This window comes from Astyanax mexicanus, chromosome 8 (genome assembly GCF_023375975.1).
Source record: "Astyanax mexicanus isolate ESR-SI-001 chromosome 8, AstMex3_surface, whole genome shotgun sequence".
In the NCBI taxonomy this organism is placed as follows: Eukaryota; Metazoa; Chordata; class Actinopteri; order Characiformes; family Acestrorhamphidae; genus Astyanax; species Astyanax mexicanus.
This window is the reverse complement of record NC_064415.1, coordinates 31,955,093-31,972,127: the sequence shown is the minus strand read 5'-3', so window position 1 is coordinate 31,972,127 and position 17,035 is coordinate 31,955,093. Positions and strand designations below refer to the sequence as shown.

The following is a 17,035-nucleotide window of genomic DNA, read 5'->3' as shown; positions in this document are numbered from 1 at the left end:
TTTAATGAGACAGACACAACCACATATGTGAAACCACTCAGCATTGAGTCAAAAGATACGGAAACTTAAAAGAGTCCACTTAAACAGTTCTGCTTTCTAAAGAAGACCAGATCTTTCACTCTTTTTGCAGAAGAATGCTGCAGTTATTCTATTAGTCTGATGTGACCATTGGTTCATTTCTGTGTTGTGGTCTTGCTGGGGCAGCAGCGCCACCACAAGGCATTAATAATAATCACAATAAACTAATGAGAACAGCCAGCAGCTTCAAAAGACTCACAATCAGAAGTTAATGGAGCTTAATAAAAGAGAATAAATCTTTTTAGAAGTTATTAACTATTTATTTCAGGATTTATATAACAAGTGAAATGTTGTAGTATTTGAAACTAGAACAGATATTTGAATATAAAATCTTAAAACAGTTCATCAGTAACTCAGCAGTAGTAATTTGCATATAAGGTTCTATATTTATACCCATTTAGGGGATTGGCTGGAGCCCAGTCATACTTCCTTTTAATGAAGCCAATCAGCTTTCAGCATAGTTATGAAATAGCTCTGGTAGAGCTTGCGTAGAAACAGTACACGTATTACCAGCATCATGAGAAGTTACTTTTGCTCTTCTAAATCTGTAAGTAAGATCAAATGATAAACTTGTATCTGAAAAATATACAGGATTGTACTGTTAATATATATATTTTTGCATACATAATTGACCAATTTTTCTCTCTTTATTTTTTTGTATTTCTTTTAGGCAATGATTTTACTATGTGTACTAGTTCTGGTCTTAACAGCATTAGGTACTTTGTTCTTTTTTTGCATAAATGTTTGTTTATGGTATCATTATTTAAAAAAATATATATGTGCTATATTGTCTAATGCAATTCATTCTTTTTTTTAGGTGGAACTTCAAAGAGTAACATTGTCTGCCCAGATGGGCTGAAGTTCATTCAGAAAGGAGAAGATATTAGTCTGTATTGTTCATTTAAACAATTTGATGCATCAGTGATTTCATGGTTTAAACAAACTCCAGGAGAAAAAACTCTTCTCATCGCTTCCAGTTCTAATTCTGCTCCAACATATCATAATAATTTTGATAAGAGTGGACGCTTTAATGCGTCAACAGAAAGAGGCAGCTTTACTCTGAATATCCGACATGCAGAAGCATCAGATTCAGCTACGTATTTCTGTGCAGCTGCATATTATACAGCTATTGCTTTATCAGACTGCACAGTTTTAGTTCTCACAGGTGAATAATATCTACAAATATCTGTTTTTAGAAATTTACATGCATTTTGTAGTCAACATTGTAATATTCTAACATAATATTTTACTACATAGATGTACCATCAAGTCTCTACACTGTTCTCCAGCCTCCTGTATCAGATCCAGTCCAACTGGGAGGAGATACAACTCTGCCGTGTTCAATACTCACAGATAACTCTGCAGGAGATCACAGTGTGTACTGGTTCAGACACGGATCAGGAGAATCTGATCCAGGAATCATCTTCACTCATGGAAACAGGAGTGATCAGTGTAAGAAAAGCTCTGAGACTGTTTCTCCTACACAGAGCTGTATCTACAAACTCCCCAAGAACAACCTCAGCCTCTCTGATGCTGGAACTTACTACTGTGCTGTAGCTGCATGTGGACACATCTTCTTTGGGAATGGAACCAAACTAGACTTAAGAAACCAAACTGGAGGTCAGATCGAAAATGTTCATCAAAATCTAGCAATTCATATTTGGAGATACATAATAATATATGTGCAAAAAATATACGTATTGGAGTTTTGTGCTCAATTATTATTATTATTTTTTTCATTCATATAATTCTATAAATGATAATTTGCTTTTTTTTTTCAATAGACAGTGTTTTGGTCCCAGTCATTACTGCTATAGCAGCATTGAGCACCCTGTGCATGGTTGCAATTTTATGTCTTGGTAAAAATGCATTGATCAGGCAAGGTAGGTTTTACCTCCATGTTTCCTCATTTTTTATCATTTTGTACATTTTGTACAGTCATTTTTAAGTGATTTATTTATTATTTGTTGTAGATGCCACTGACGGTCACAAGGGTAAAGTAATCCAGGTGATTTTTTAAAAATATTTAAAATATTTTTTAATAGTTTTTTTCTGTCCATTAATTTCTGTAATTATTGTTATTATATATATTTTTTTCACTTTTATTGAGAGCGCCTTTTTTACCACATGTTGGGGGGTTCAACATGTATAAAGTACTGTATTGATGTTCTTTGTTTTTTTTAAAACTTTTCACATATTTTTACTTTTGCTGAAATCTATTATATCATTTTTCATGTTATTAATATGCAAAAATCGGATCATAATCAACAAAACAAAGGAAACAAAAAAAAAAAAACTTTTTTGGGACCAGTTTAATTGGGTTTTGGTCAGTGTTTAAAAGTAAATTAAAAATATATATATATTTATTTTGATCAACAATCAAGATATTCTTGAAAGTGCAAAAAGTCAGGAATTGTATAAAAACAGTAATTTTTTACTTTAGAAATGTATGTTATTTTTTCTGCCAAATTCAAGGTATTCCCAGTTAAGCTTTTACTTATTTATTACCAGTATTTATTTATTTATTTACTTTTTTCTGCAGGTTGAGCATCCAGGCGAGTTGACCTACATAGCAGGAAATTGCAGAAGTGAACGGCAGATTGTTAAAGACACTGAAGTTCAAACCCAGATCATATATTACCAACAAAACTGAATGTAAAAAAAGCTTTTCTCTTGATCCTTTTATCGCTAATGTAATGTTTTCTGATAAAACTAAACAAGGTGTGTTTCTAAAAATGCTACTGGCTTGTTATGGTGTAAAATAAGTTTTTTGGACGGGGTGATGTTTCTTAGAGAGGTCTCAAACAAAACTCTTAACCATTGTAAGTAAGTCATAAAATTCGCTTCTAGTTCTTTTTTTTTTTACTTTTTTGTATTTTAAATAGTTTTAAACTTGCAATAATTAAATTTTGTTTTGTAATTAGTGTCCACAATGTAGTGTCAAATGTAATTACTAAAATGTAATTGGACAAATAATCTTTACCATTAATAAAATCATTTCATTTTAATACTTTGTTGAGAATTTTTAGCAGCCTGAATTATTCAGTTGTTTTGGTTTGGGTATGTTTAATTGATTGTTGGGGTGATTTTTTAGCTTGTTTTACCTTAACTGAAGTAACTTTGTAATTAAAATCCAACAAATCAGATGAAACAGACTCTTCAGCAAAAAAAAGGAAACATGAAAGGCATTTCTTGGGACCATTTTGATTGGGTTTTGGAGAGTGTTTAACAGTACATAAAAAAATTAATTATATATATATACTTTCTGACAAGAATATCTTACATGTGATTACAAATGCATTTGATTATTGAAAAAAAAATGCTCTCACACAATTTCAATTTCTGAAAAAAAATATATATACACGTATATATATATATATATATATATATATATATATATATATATATATATATATACTGTATATAATTTTTTTTTTTTGGAGCATTATTCCTACCATGTGTGCCAGAATATTTTGTGTATTTGCTACAGTATAAATTTTTTTTACTTCTTTTAATACTTCTGAAATTAACCGTAATTTGCTGTATACTGTACATATACCGTATTTATATTAAGCATTTTATTACAAATTCATTTATTATTTTACAAAAGCAATTAAACCTCTTTATTCATTATTGACTTATTTTCATAACAACATTTAATTGTAATTATACCACAGTTAGTTCTGACCCTGCAATGTGACTGGCTTAGAGGCATTCTGTAAGTACTATTATTGCACAATAATAACACTTCAACAGCACATGATAAAAACACACTGATGCTCTTTAAATATTACTTCTTCACACAGATACACATGACCTAGCTCTCTAAACATAAGCTATGAGCAAATCGTTTGCTATAGTTTATGGTGCAATTCAATATTGAGACTGAGAAAAATCTTCTCTATCGCCCCTATGATGTCAGTTTTGCTGAATTTATCTTAATAAAGTCAAACTATGTCAATATTCAACAGTATGATTAACTTTATTTAATCTTTGGTCATGCAGCTCATCCCTCACATACTAAAAACTGGTGTCTGGTGGATCCTCTCTACCTCTACAGAGTGATCTCCAAGGTGTCCAAGTAGGCGAGAGAATTTAGATGGATGAGAAAATTAAGTTGTCCAATACAGATAATTAAGTTGCCAGAAAATGGCTTTTGCATTTTAGTGTTTAATAGAATATATTTAGTCTGGGTTAGTCAGGAAAGTCTGTTGAAAAAACACTTTCATGTTTTATGTCACTTCAACTCAAAAAAAAAAAAAAAAAAAATCTTATTTATTTTTTTTTTTATGGTATTTATTTAAGTATAAAATAAAGTTGATCATACTGTTGAATACTGACATTTTTTAACTTTATTAAGACAACTTCAGCAAAACTGAAGTTTATATCATATATTATATGAGCAAATCAACAAGATTAATAAATACATTTTTGGTAATGAGAGGCTACACTAAAAACAAAACTTAAAATTTTTCACCTTAAAATGATTTTTGAGTCACCTGAACAAGAAATACTGAAATGCACCATAAACTATAGCAAACTAGTTTCCTCAACCAACATTATTAAGTTTCTTGTTAAATGTTGTCCTAAGATTTACAAACTGTAGGCCGAGCCGAGCCAACCACTCTGCACTACTGCACATGCTCAGTTTTACTATTTAGTTAAATGGGGTCTGCTAAGCAATTCTGCAGGGGCTTTCACCTGATGTTGGTCACACTATTTACATATTGGGTGTGTGCTCCCACCTTTCACTCACCACCAACGTGTAAACTGTGAACCCAAAAGTTGTTTGAACTCAAATAAATTAAGTCTGTTTAAATAAAATTAGAGATTTCTAGACAATGCTCAGCTATTTTGAGTTAGATGAACATTTGTGGGCACATACATTCAAATAGAGAGCTTTGAGTTGAACCAACTATAACCAACTGTTAACTGAGTTTAGTCTGTTGGCATTAACAGCTTCTTTTCCATTGGCTTCTGTCACAATCTATTTGCATACTGGGTGTGTCCAACAGTTTCTAACACTCACCATCAGTGTGTAGTGATTCACCCGGGGCTGCCTTAGGTAAACTTGTAGATCATATATTATGATAATTCTTGGTCTTTGTGTTGTAGCTGTAGAAGAAGCATCATTTACTGATCTGCAGTAACTCTGTGTTCTCACTGTGCTCTCAGTGCTTTAAATTCTTGACTGTTTTCTTTCATCTACTTTTTTTATGTGTGTTTAAAAAAAATAGTTGAATGAAACAAGAAAGAAGACTAAAAACAAGTTCAGGAAAATATTAATTATATATGTATATGCATTGTAAGTTCACTGTACTTAAAATTATATTACATGAACTTAAATGATTAGGTAATCGGTTACAACAAAAGTTTTGAGTTTAGTCAACTTGTTGGGTATTACAGTGCAGTCTTACAATATAACAAAAATAAAAATGTTAAATCAACTTCCCCTTTAGTTGTAATAACTTGATGTTCTAAGTTATGTTAACTTAAGTTTTCTTAACCCATTACTTAACATTTTTAAGGCAACCCGTTTCCTCAAATTTTTAAAGTAAATTCAACTTATCCGGGTTTACAGTGTAGTCATTCTCCACAGGCTGCTTTTCCTGGGAATGACATATGTGTTATCTAGTCTACAGGGTTTTGTGTTGCTGAGTGTATATAGACTGTATGCTGCCTGGGTCCAGCTGGTCATATCTGCATTACTGCAATATTTTTAAGACAGACAAATAATTGTCTTGGATCCTCAGTTGCTAACAAACATTAATGAAAGATGCAGTGTTGTGTTTATGTGAGTTTGATCTATGTAAATTATATTTTTTGTGATGGTGACAGTTATGAAGTTCATGCTATTTAAAAGTGCTTTCTACTGTAACTGAAAAACTAGTTCACCATACTTAAAATACTTTTTTGGATCAATGTAATTCTACAGTTGACACGACTCAGAAAGTATATTGCACACGGTTGCATTGTTTGTTTTTTTGTTCACCTAATGCTATATTTTTTAAAGAGCACCTTTTTACACAGCTACTTCTTCTTCTTGTGACTCTCAGGGCTGCACATAGGTTCATAGTTAGGGTTTCTCTCCCCTCACCCTGAGAGATCTCACCCAGAGGCTTACATGCAGGCTCAAACCCTATGTCTCTCAACCAAGAGGCCTCAAGTAACATTATTGAGTTTCTTGTTAAAAGTTGGCCTAACTTGGGGGGCGCCAGCGGTCTAAAGCTATGACTATGAGCGGGAGGTCTCAGGTTTGAACCCCTGCTCATGCAGCTTTGCCATTAAGCTGCCGGTGTTAGAGGGAGCACAATTAGCTCTGCTCCCTCTGGTTGGGTAGATGGTGCTCTCTCCCCACATCACTCCTAGGGTGATGTCTGCATCACAGGGCGTCTGTGAGCTGATGTACCGGAACCGAACCACTGCACTTTCCTCTGAGTGCGATGTGATGCTGCTCGGCAATGCTGCATCAGCAGCAGCTCGAAAAGAAGCGGTGGCTGACTTCACATGTATCAGAGGAAGCATGTGTTAGTCTTCACCCTCCTGGTGTGTGGGGCCTTGCTAGTTATGAGGGGAGTCCTAACGAGTGGGCTGGGTAATTGGCTGTGCTAAATTAGGGAGAAAATGAAAAAAAATTGAAATAAAATTATAAAAAAAAATAAAAAAAACAAAGTTGGCCTAACTTAACTATTTGTTTTGGCACAAATGGTTTAGTTAGGCTTGACGTTGTCCCATGCCTTTCAAATCTAGAAGCCTGCACATGAGTTCAAACTTGAATTTCACCTCCCCATGCCTCTTCAAAGGCCTGTACATGGGCTTCAAGATGAATTCCTTCCCTCCATGCTCCTTAGTTCCAGAGTCCTGCTCATAGGCTCAAAGTTGGAGGCTCACCCTCCCCATGTCTCTCAGTTTCTGAGAGCTACACATGGGCTAAAAGTCAAAGTCCCGTTTTCTATGCCTCTCAGTTCCAGAGGCCTGGAGATGGGTTCAGTACTAAAAGAACCTGCTTTCCTATGTCTCTTGGTTTTTGAGCCTTGCAAATAAGTTCAAAGTCAGTGCTCTCAGGGTTTTAGAGGAGTGCCAAAGAAGGACGCTTACTCTTTTGAGGTTTTCAAAGTTGGTCCAAAGTTGGAGGTGCTCTGTTTTTATTATGCTGAAGGTTTTAAAGGGCTTGAAGGGTCATGTTCTCTCACTTTGGCTCATCAGCTGAAAGTTGGAGGTTTGTGTTTATTGTGTCTTAATTGAAGGATGAATTAAATGCTCTACAAACACTAAAAGTCCCAAACAAACAAAATATAATTTCCACCATGTGATAGTGATATTTAACTTTCTGGGGTCTAAGGACATTTTCTTGATTTTTTTTATATCTTCTTAAGATATGTATGTGTCAAGTATCTTTTAAAAGATAAAATTTTAACACGTTAAGTCATTAATGACACATCATAAGTGCATCATGGGACAGTGTGTGTAAATGTATAATAACTTGATCTTATTTAAATAATTCAGGGGTGCTGGGTTAGTGCTTCAGATAAAACTAGCTTTTTAAAAGTGTATATTTTTGTTTTAGTAAGGTTTTCTTTCAACAAATTTTACAAAATTCAAATGCTTTAATATGAGACTTTACATTCCATATAACTTTCTTTGACATTATTTCTAGAACTTCAAGAGCCACTAAACCTTAAACCAAATATTTTTTTCATTAATAGCTGAAATGTTCTTTTAAAGTAATACCAAAACATACCATTCCTGCTTAAATTTTATAAACAATTCTATTTTTCAACGCTTTTATTATGGTCACTTTCACCTCTGCAGCGCCCTCTCAGGTACAATTGTGATATAGACATGGGTGATGTTTCTGTGATCAGTAAATCAGTAATACCACCCCCTGCTGACGCCCAACCATCTGCACCTCACTGATGTCAGAGGCACACTGCTGCTGCTGCAGCTCAGCCAATCAGCTCCCCCTCCTGCCCTGCTTCTAAACCCATACATCACCCAGTGGCCCTCCAAAACTACCCCTCCCATTTTCAGCCTCTTTCAAATTTGAGCTGAGGGTGGAGTCAGAAGAAAGCAGGGGATTTAATAACCCTCTATGCAAAAAGGAAAAAAAAAACTTTGCTTGCTAATTAAGGACAACAATTTTATTTATTTATTTATTTTTTTGTACAGTGTTTTCTCGTTCAACACTGCAGATGTTGCATCACTCCAGATATATTTTAAGGTTGGCATACATAATATCATACAATGACAAAAACATGCAAATGAAAATAACAAAACATTCTGAAATGGTAAAATACAATGTGAAGCTAAATAAAGGAAAATTAAACAAGATGTTTTTACCTGTCCTCTGAGCTCAAATCAGACTCTGTATGTTATCCGAGCTGGCCGCTACCAACGCTCGCTAGAACTGCGACCTGCTTTCCAACCTTTAGTTCTAACAGTTCTACAAGGATTACTGCTTCATTCTTTACAAACTAACATACAGACACTCTGACAGAAGCTGGAAAGAGACCGAATATGTCTGTGAAAGCCAGAAAACGAGAAAGAGAAACTAATCCGCCTGAAACATTCATTATACTCTACAACTGTAGAGGGAGCCCACAGGTACAAAATCTCAATCCTACCTAGTGGAGCTTTAATACATACATTTATTAAATGAAGATTTCTTGTGAAATAGGTACAATGAATGTACTTTCAGATGTAATTTTAAAACGCTTTGTTTTTCTAATGACGGATCTTTACATGTGAGTACACAGACTGATCATCGCTGTTCTTTGTTCTGCTTCTTCTTGAGGAGGGAGGCTGAGTAAAGCTGAGAGCTGCGTAGTTCAGATCTTCAGTCTGTCAGACACCACAACAAAAAACATGCAACATGTTAAACATAATGAGAAATAAAAAATAAATAAAGAAAATAACTGGAATTATATACTCCTGATAAGCTCAATATTTCTACATATTATTTAATACAATCTTTATAGTTATTGGAGCCACAAATAAAGTCATAGAGACCATGTTTCTGTAGTTTTAATAATAATAATAAAAAAACATGAAATAATCACCTTGTGTACTTGAGCTTGACCTTCAGCAACATCTTTAATGTAAATAAATAACAAAAAGCATGCAGATTGTATTGTCACAAAAATGTGTAATTATTCATTATAACAACTTGTAAACTTATAAACATTATTCCGAGGTGTAAAGCCTACCTGTCTGATGACTGTTGCGTAACTTTCTGCACAAAAATAAAATCACAGCCAGGGACATGATGTTTGTTGCTGCTAAAACAATAATAATTGGGTCCAAAAATCTGTTCTCTATAAAAAAAAAAGCAAATAATATTGATTCATTATTAAATGGAAATCTGTCAAATGTATGTAAACACATAGTGGTATGAAAAAAGTTTGGCACCCCTTATAATTTTCTAATATTAGTCTGTGCTCTTGTTCTCTTTAACCCAAAATCTTTTGATAAACAGTGCTAATAGAACTGTGGTAAAATCGCAATAATACACTTGAAGTTAAAAAATCTATGGAAAAAAATCTTATCATGATATAGTTTTTCATATCAGCTGATATCGATATGTATCATGATATAAATCAAATCGCTTTCTGTTACACTTAAAGGTTTCTTTTTACTCATAAGTGACAGAATAAGGGAGTTATGGCCAAAATCACTAGCAGGCTCAGAGCCTTGTGGACAGACACTAGGACAGGGGTGTCCAAACCTTTTTTGTTGGGGGCCAGAAGGAGAAATATATTTGAAGTCACGGGCCACACTCTGTAATAAAACAAATAATAAAATATATCACTTTAAATAATACTTTTTTCCTGATTATTTCATTTACACACAATTTTACTTGACTAACTATCTTTATCTTTGACAGTGTTGTGTAAACTAAGATTTTTCAAATTGATGTTTAATTTCATGATGTCTCTTAATATTAAACTCCTTAATTACGGCAACTTTTAGATTCTTAGCCCCGTTTTTCTGCGCTAGAAATGCGCACTCTCTCCGCTTTTAGACTCTTTTACCCCATTTTTCTGCGCTAGAAATGTGCACTCTCTCCGCTTTTAGACTCTTTCGGCTGTCACCTAGCGGTCAAACTTTGAATCTCACATTATAAAAACCTGCTTAACAGCGGGCCAACTTTCAATCTATTTCTAAAATACCTCGCGGGCCGCTCCAAAAAAGGAAACGGGCCGCAAATGGCCCGCGGGCCGTAGTTTGGACACCCCTGCACTAGGATGTTCACATCTTGCCAGGTGGGTAAAAGGTGCTCAGACAGCTTTTAAATTAAATTAAAAAAGTCATTATACATCCACACAGGTCCGGAACCCCCACACATGTTTGGCCCCTTAAAAGAAGTAAAAGGGGACAAATATATAAACTCTAATAAAAATTCAGACCCTTTACATTATTTGTCTGTTCAATATAAATTGCAATAGCTCTTGGATTTTTAATATAATTATATTTAATCAAGGGATTATTCCCCTCCCTGAATGCAGGCAACTACATAAAGCAAAATACAAGAGTGTATCAGTGTTCATTTTGATTTAGTTTAATCTTAGTCTTTTGACTAAAATGTATAATAGTTTTAGTTTCATTTTAGTCTATCGGATATTATTAGTTTTAGTCGAGTTTTAGTCGAACATTTTAATGCAGTTTTAGTCTAATACATTTTGGTCATATAAAAAGTATGTATTACATACACTGTAAAAAGTGAAGCATGGAGCTGTTCATTCAAGCTAATAAATATGATTGAACACATAGTACAATTATTGACTTTATTGTGAAACTCAACCTTTTTGAATTTTGATGTGTCAATTTTGATTCAGACTAAATTAATTACAATTCTGAAGGAAATAAACCAAATGTTTTGGTTCCACTGAAATCATACTCGAAGAAAAGAGATAAGGATGTAATATTTTTAATTTGAATCAAACATGAATTGCGCATGCGCACTGTGGAGCAAAGGAGAAGTTGTAGAGAAGTGCTTCAGAGCACTGAAGGAGAGAGGGAGAAAGTGCCTGAACGCGCTCGCGAGAGAGAGAATGAGAGAGGGAGAAAGTGCCTGAACGCGCTCGCGAGATAGCTACGCATGCTTATGGTATTGTGGCGTCGGGACTGGAGGGGGGGCGGAAGGAATTATGGGAGCTCACCCTGTTGGGGGAAGTGGGAGTTTTTCTGCGTGTTTATGTTACTGTTTATCCCAGAGTTTCATGTCATGTTTTATTATCACTGTTCTAGTATTATTCATGTAGTTATCAGTTATGTGGTTGTTTTGTGTAAGTGCCTCACCCTTTGTGTGTTTTCTGTGTGTGGGAGTGGGGTTAGCTGCGTTGGAGCTGTAGTTAGTTTGACTTTCAAAAGTGGAATCCCATGTAAATCCAGCTCTTAGTGTCCTCCTCAGAGCAAAATAAAAAGAGCAAGAGAGCACTGAAACGAATCTCGCTGGTAATCCGTCCTCTTCCACGCCACAGTAACTTCTGGAACTTCTGAATATGCTGCCATGTTTTTTTTTAAGTTCGGTTCAATTTAAATGTATTAGTTTGGTTCCGAAACTGAAATGTAAAGAATTTAACTTGGATCAAGGTGAATAATTAATATTGGGTCGAGTGAAGTAATATGGTTTATGTCAAAATAAAATAATCAGGTTGTAACAATTGACTTTATTTAGATTGAGTGAAGTCAAATAGTTTAGATGCAACAAATGGACATCAATTTTTTTAATTTGAGCAGGGCTACACTTTTTACAGTGTATGTTTTACTGTTTTTCTACTTTATATTTGTTGTTATTTTGAGATTATTTACTGCTAATGTTTATTAAAATAATAGCCTTTAAGATTTGCTGCATTTAAATTACGTTAACATTTAAATATTTTAAAGCAAGTGACCTGTAATGGAGGTGTGATGAATAAAGTCAATTTTCTGAAATGATCCACTTCTACTGCAATACAGATTTATACTAACATTACTGGCTTTCAGTAGACTAGACTTACATTACTCTTAATAAGTGTATTTAAAACTCATCCAGTTCAGTAACAGCAATGTTTGGCTCCGTTTAAATACAGTTACAGATTATATAATCTTCTGTATTTAGTCAAATATCCAGCACAACAGACTCTCTATCTGTTAAAAACTAAAAACACAAAGTAATCACTGTATAAACAGAGACAGAAAATAATTAAGCCTTCAGGGTTTTCTAACAGAAACCGTGAGGGTTAGGAAAAAAGACGGAAAGAGCTGCTTTTTTGTGTGTTTATATACTGACCCATCACTTGTGCTAAAGTTACTGTTAATTTATACGTAAAGTGGATTTACACTGCTAACGTGCGTTAGCCTTTAGTTTATTAGAATGTAAAAAGCAGTGAAGGCTGTATGAATTGTGTCTCGCGGCGTTAGAAAGAGGGATGTTTGTGTCTAATATAAGTAAAACACCTTAGCTAATGATGACAGTTTGCACAGATCCCTTTTACACTGAACCGGAGACGTATCAGACAAGCTAACCTAACCTAGCAGACGAGCTAACAGAGCAGAGTATCAGAGAAATCTGAACAAGCATACCTCTCTAAATATCTCGGGGACGAGACGAATGCCACATATTTACAGTTGAGTTTTCCACGGTAGCGCAGCTGAACTTATCCTATAAATGATGTTTATCCAGTAGGGAAGGAGCCGCTGTGTGGATCAGCGTTGTGAGGATCAGAGTGAGGGGCTCGGGGGTTATGGGGGAGGGGAGGGGTTGTACTTGGATGAGCATGCACTTCAGCGTGCTGCCTGATCGCGTGCTGCGCCTGTTCACAGCGCTAATTAAACAGGAAATAGAAAATAAAGTTTATCGAATCCTATCGCCCCGGCTTATCATAGTTATCGAGGAAAATATATATTGCGATAAATATCGATATTGTTTTATCGCCCAGCACTAGCTTCATTACACTTAATATAGTGCTGCAAACAAAAAAAATAAAGCAATTTTTTAAAGTAATTGTACTCCTCACGGTAAAAAAAGGAAAAATAATAATACATTAATATTGTACAGATTAAATTTCTTAAACCTTTTACTGTGTGGTAAAAATTCAAAGAAATTTGAATGAGTAATCTTACGAAAGCTAATTTGTTAATCTATGTATTTATTTACAGAAATAAAATGTTATGTTTGTTCTTACCCGCAAAGTCCAGTTTGGTTCCATTCCCAAAGAAGATGTGTCCACATGCAGCTACAGCACAGTAGTAAGTTCCAGCATCAGAGAGGCTGAGGTTGTTCTTGGGGAGTTTGTAGATACAGCTCTGTGTAGGAGAAACAGTCTCAGAGCTTTTCTTACACTGATCACTCCTGTTTCCATGAGTGAAGATGATTCCTGGATCAGATTCTCCTGATCCGTGTCTGAACCAGTACACACTGTGATCTCCTGCAGAGTTATTTGTGAGTATTGAACACTGCAGAGTTGTAGCTTCTCCCAGTTGAACTGGATCTGATACGGGAGGCTGGAGAACAGTGTAGAGACTTGAAGGTGCATCTAATAAGAAAAATATACCTAATTTTGTAATTATTGAGATGTAGAGTTTTAATGTAGAAGATTTTTGGTTTAGAAGTGGATAATAAATGATTGTACCTACCTTTGAGGACTAGAACTGTGCAGTGGAATAAAGCTACAGCTGAATAATATGTAATAACGCAGTAGTATGAAGCTGAATCAGATGGTTCTGCGTTGGAGATTTTCAGATTAAAACTGTTCTGGTCTTTTACTGCATTAAAGCGGCCGCTCTTATCAAATCCGTTATGATATGTAAGTTGTGCAGTGTGATAAGCCGATGCTATGAGTAGAGGATTCTCTCCTGGAGTCTGTTTAAACCATGCAGTCGCCGATGCATCAACTGATGAAATTGAGCAACTCAGACTAATCTTTTCTCCACGCTGAACGTACTTCACACCGTTTGGACAGGGCATGGTGTTCTTTGTGGTTCCACCTGAAAAATAATGCAGCATAATCAATGTGCAGCAAGTTATTTTTACTTTTAGTCTAAAATTGTCAACAAACAAAGTTTTAAGAATACTAAAATCTTTAAAACTAATACTAAAAAACAGTACATAATATTTTTGATAACAAAACAGGCACATGTAATCAAATATTAGCCAAATGCTTCCTTAAAAAACAACAATAAATTATTGCTGTTACACAAAGATCTTGAATCACCATTTTCCACATCATGACCTAATTTGGCAGTTATTATTGTACTATATTACAATGACTTGCATAAAAGGGAAAAAAAAAGATTTTTTTTCTTTCTGTAAGGTTAATTGACATTTCCTATTTTTAGCATGACAATGGCAATAAAAAACTTTAAAACTAAAACAACAGTACATAATGTTGTAGAAAACAAGTCAAGCCCAGGTATTAGTTTATAATAATAATAATAATAATAATAATAATAATAATAATAATAATAATAATAATAATAATAATTATTATTATTATTATTATTATTTTTTTATTATTATTATTTTTTTTTAGATAAGACTTTGGCAATAAACAAAATTTTAATAATACAAAAAAACTTTACAACTAATACTAAAAAAGTACACAATATTTTAGACAACCAAATGAGCACAAATAATCCAATCATATTCAATCATAATTCTATTGTTTTTACACAAAGGACATGAATCTCCAATTTCCACTTTAGTACATAACTTGAATTCAGCAGTTATTTTTTTATTCTATATCACAATGACTTCCATCAAAAGTGAAAATATATATATATATATATATATATATATATATATATATATATATATATATATATATATATATATATATATATATTTGTAGTTAGCTTGAGATTTGTTTTTATATTTTAGTTTAATAATAATAAAAAAAACTTTAAAACTAATACCAACAAAACAGTACCTAATATTGTATATAACAAAACAAGCACAGTTATTAGTTCTATTAGTATTATTATTTTATCACAATAACTCTACTACTAAAAACATTAACTAATATTGGAGATACAAAAAGTAGGACATATAATAGAAAAAAACACAACTTTAACAATACTAAAAAACTTTAAAACGTAAACAGTACCTAATATTGTAGATAACAAAACGAGCACATACAATCCAACCATAGCCAAACGCTTCCTATGAAAATAAGAAACAAAAATCAGTAATTCAGTAAAAACTTAACCCACATTTTATCAGTAATACACACAAATGAAAGTCTAATGAAGTTCAGTGAAAATAAGTTTATTCTCTGAGTGTACTTACAGTTCTTGAAGTTCTTGGGCAAAAGTTCTCTCTCAAAAAACCTCTCCAGGAGTGCTTTTATATTTCTATGCTTAAAGCAGATTGGCTGCCATAGCAGGAAGTTCAAGAGGGCCTCCTCCAATCACATCAATGCGCATACATTTAGAACCTAATATGCAGATTTGAGCGTGGACTTGATTTGGACAAAGCAGTGAGATAATAGAAATAAGAGAATCAAGATTTATTGTCATATTTATATGGTTTTACATGCAGATAATAATGTAAAAATAATGTTGATTAATGTATGATCTGTGCATGTTCATTACTAAAGTCACACAAAGACAGCACATTAAGGTATGAGCATACCTTATCATAAACCCTGAATGATTCTACATTTTATAAATAATTAATTATGCCATGTTAACATAATTATGTATTTTTAATTTGTAAGGACGCACCAACTATCCATGCAACTTGAAAAGGCTGCAACCACACCTCATGCCACCAAAAGTGAAACCTGAATGATGATTTTTACTATTCAAAAATAATCACAGCTTTAATTAAATACCACACAAAAGCTGTTGAATAAATATTATACACACAAAATGTGTACAGAACTTGGAGCTTCGAGTGGTCCAGCAGGCTAAGCACTGCCACTATGATCAAAAGATTGCCAGTTTGAATCCTGTTCATGTAGCTTGCCATCGGTTACCGGAGTCCTGAGAGAGCACAATTGGTCGTGCTCTCTCTGGATGGGTAGATGGCGCTCTCTCCTCACATCACCCCAAAGCACAGGGCATCTATGATCTGATGTCTCTAAACAAGTTGTTGCGCTTTCCTCCAAATGCACGCTGGCTACTCAGCAATGCTGCATCAGCAACAGTTAGAAAAGATACACTGTTATTACATGATTGTTAATGTGTAGCTACACAGTTATTACAGACACTTATATATATTATAAAGTGTGACCAACTAGTGTTTTGTCTGTGCCCATTTAAATTTTAGAGGTTGTTTTGCTTTTGCCTCTCTGGTGCACTTGTTCTCACCTTCATTTGCACCAAAGCAGGTGAACTTTCTCTACAATCATTTTACACTTGTTTCCTAACTGGGTTTTGCTTGATATCACTTTTTACTGAATTGATTTTTATCACGTTTTACTGAATTGGGATATACAGTAATGATTAAGTGTTCCCTTTATTGATATTTGAGCAGTGAACATGTAGGCTATGTAATTTATTCACTATAAAGCAAAACCTATAAAAATGCTTGATCTACATTTAGCCCTTGCCCAGATGTTTAATTTAGAAAAGAAGTTTTTTATTTTGATGCATCTGTATAATTCTTTTAAACATTTTGCCACAGAGTCCTTGAATTGTAACATCATACTTCTTACATCTACAAAACTATGTGTAGAAAACTTATTTACTGGAAAGCTCTGACACTCCATTCTTTTACTTTATTTATAAAACACTTCATGTGCACTACATCCCATATAAGATGCTTACCACAGTGTAGATATCTGACACACTGCAGTTACGAGTGAACTAGTGTCTACTGAAACTTTCAGCCACATCAAAAGAGGATGCTTACCTGGTAATGCTGCATAAACAGCACTTCGAAAAAGAAAAAAAATAAAGAGGTAGTGGCTGGCTTTACATGTGTCTAAACCCATACATTGTTTGAACTCAAAAGTCTGTTTTATATAAAATT

At 33.9% G+C, this 17,035-nt stretch overlaps 1 protein-coding gene and 1 long non-coding RNA gene across 2 annotated transcripts; one reads left to right on the top strand and one right to left on the bottom strand.

The window, feature by feature from the left end:
• Positions 1 to 1,866: 1,866 nt before the first annotated feature.
• On the top strand, positions 1,867 to 2,915 carry LOC111196656 (uncharacterized). The gene is made up of 3 exons (XR_007440479.1): positions 1,867 to 1,961; positions 2,052 to 2,086; positions 2,621 to 2,915. It is a non-coding gene; the product is annotated as an uncharacterized LOC111196656 (long non-coding RNA).
• A 5,334-nt stretch (positions 2,916 to 8,249) lies between these two features.
• LOC111196840 (uncharacterized) lies at positions 8,250 to 14,042 on the bottom strand. The gene is made up of 5 exons (XM_049483113.1): positions 13,696 to 14,042; positions 13,245 to 13,595; positions 9,285 to 9,488; positions 9,138 to 9,169; positions 8,250 to 8,919 (listed from the first exon to the last, which is right to left on the bottom strand). The coding sequence occupies exons 1-5, from the start codon at positions 14,024 to 14,026 to the stop codon at positions 8,803 to 8,805; spliced, it is 1,035 nt and encodes a 344-aa protein (XP_049339070.1). The 5' UTR covers positions 14,027 to 14,042; the 3' UTR covers positions 8,250 to 8,802.
• Positions 14,043 to 17,035: the final 2,993 nt, after the last annotated feature.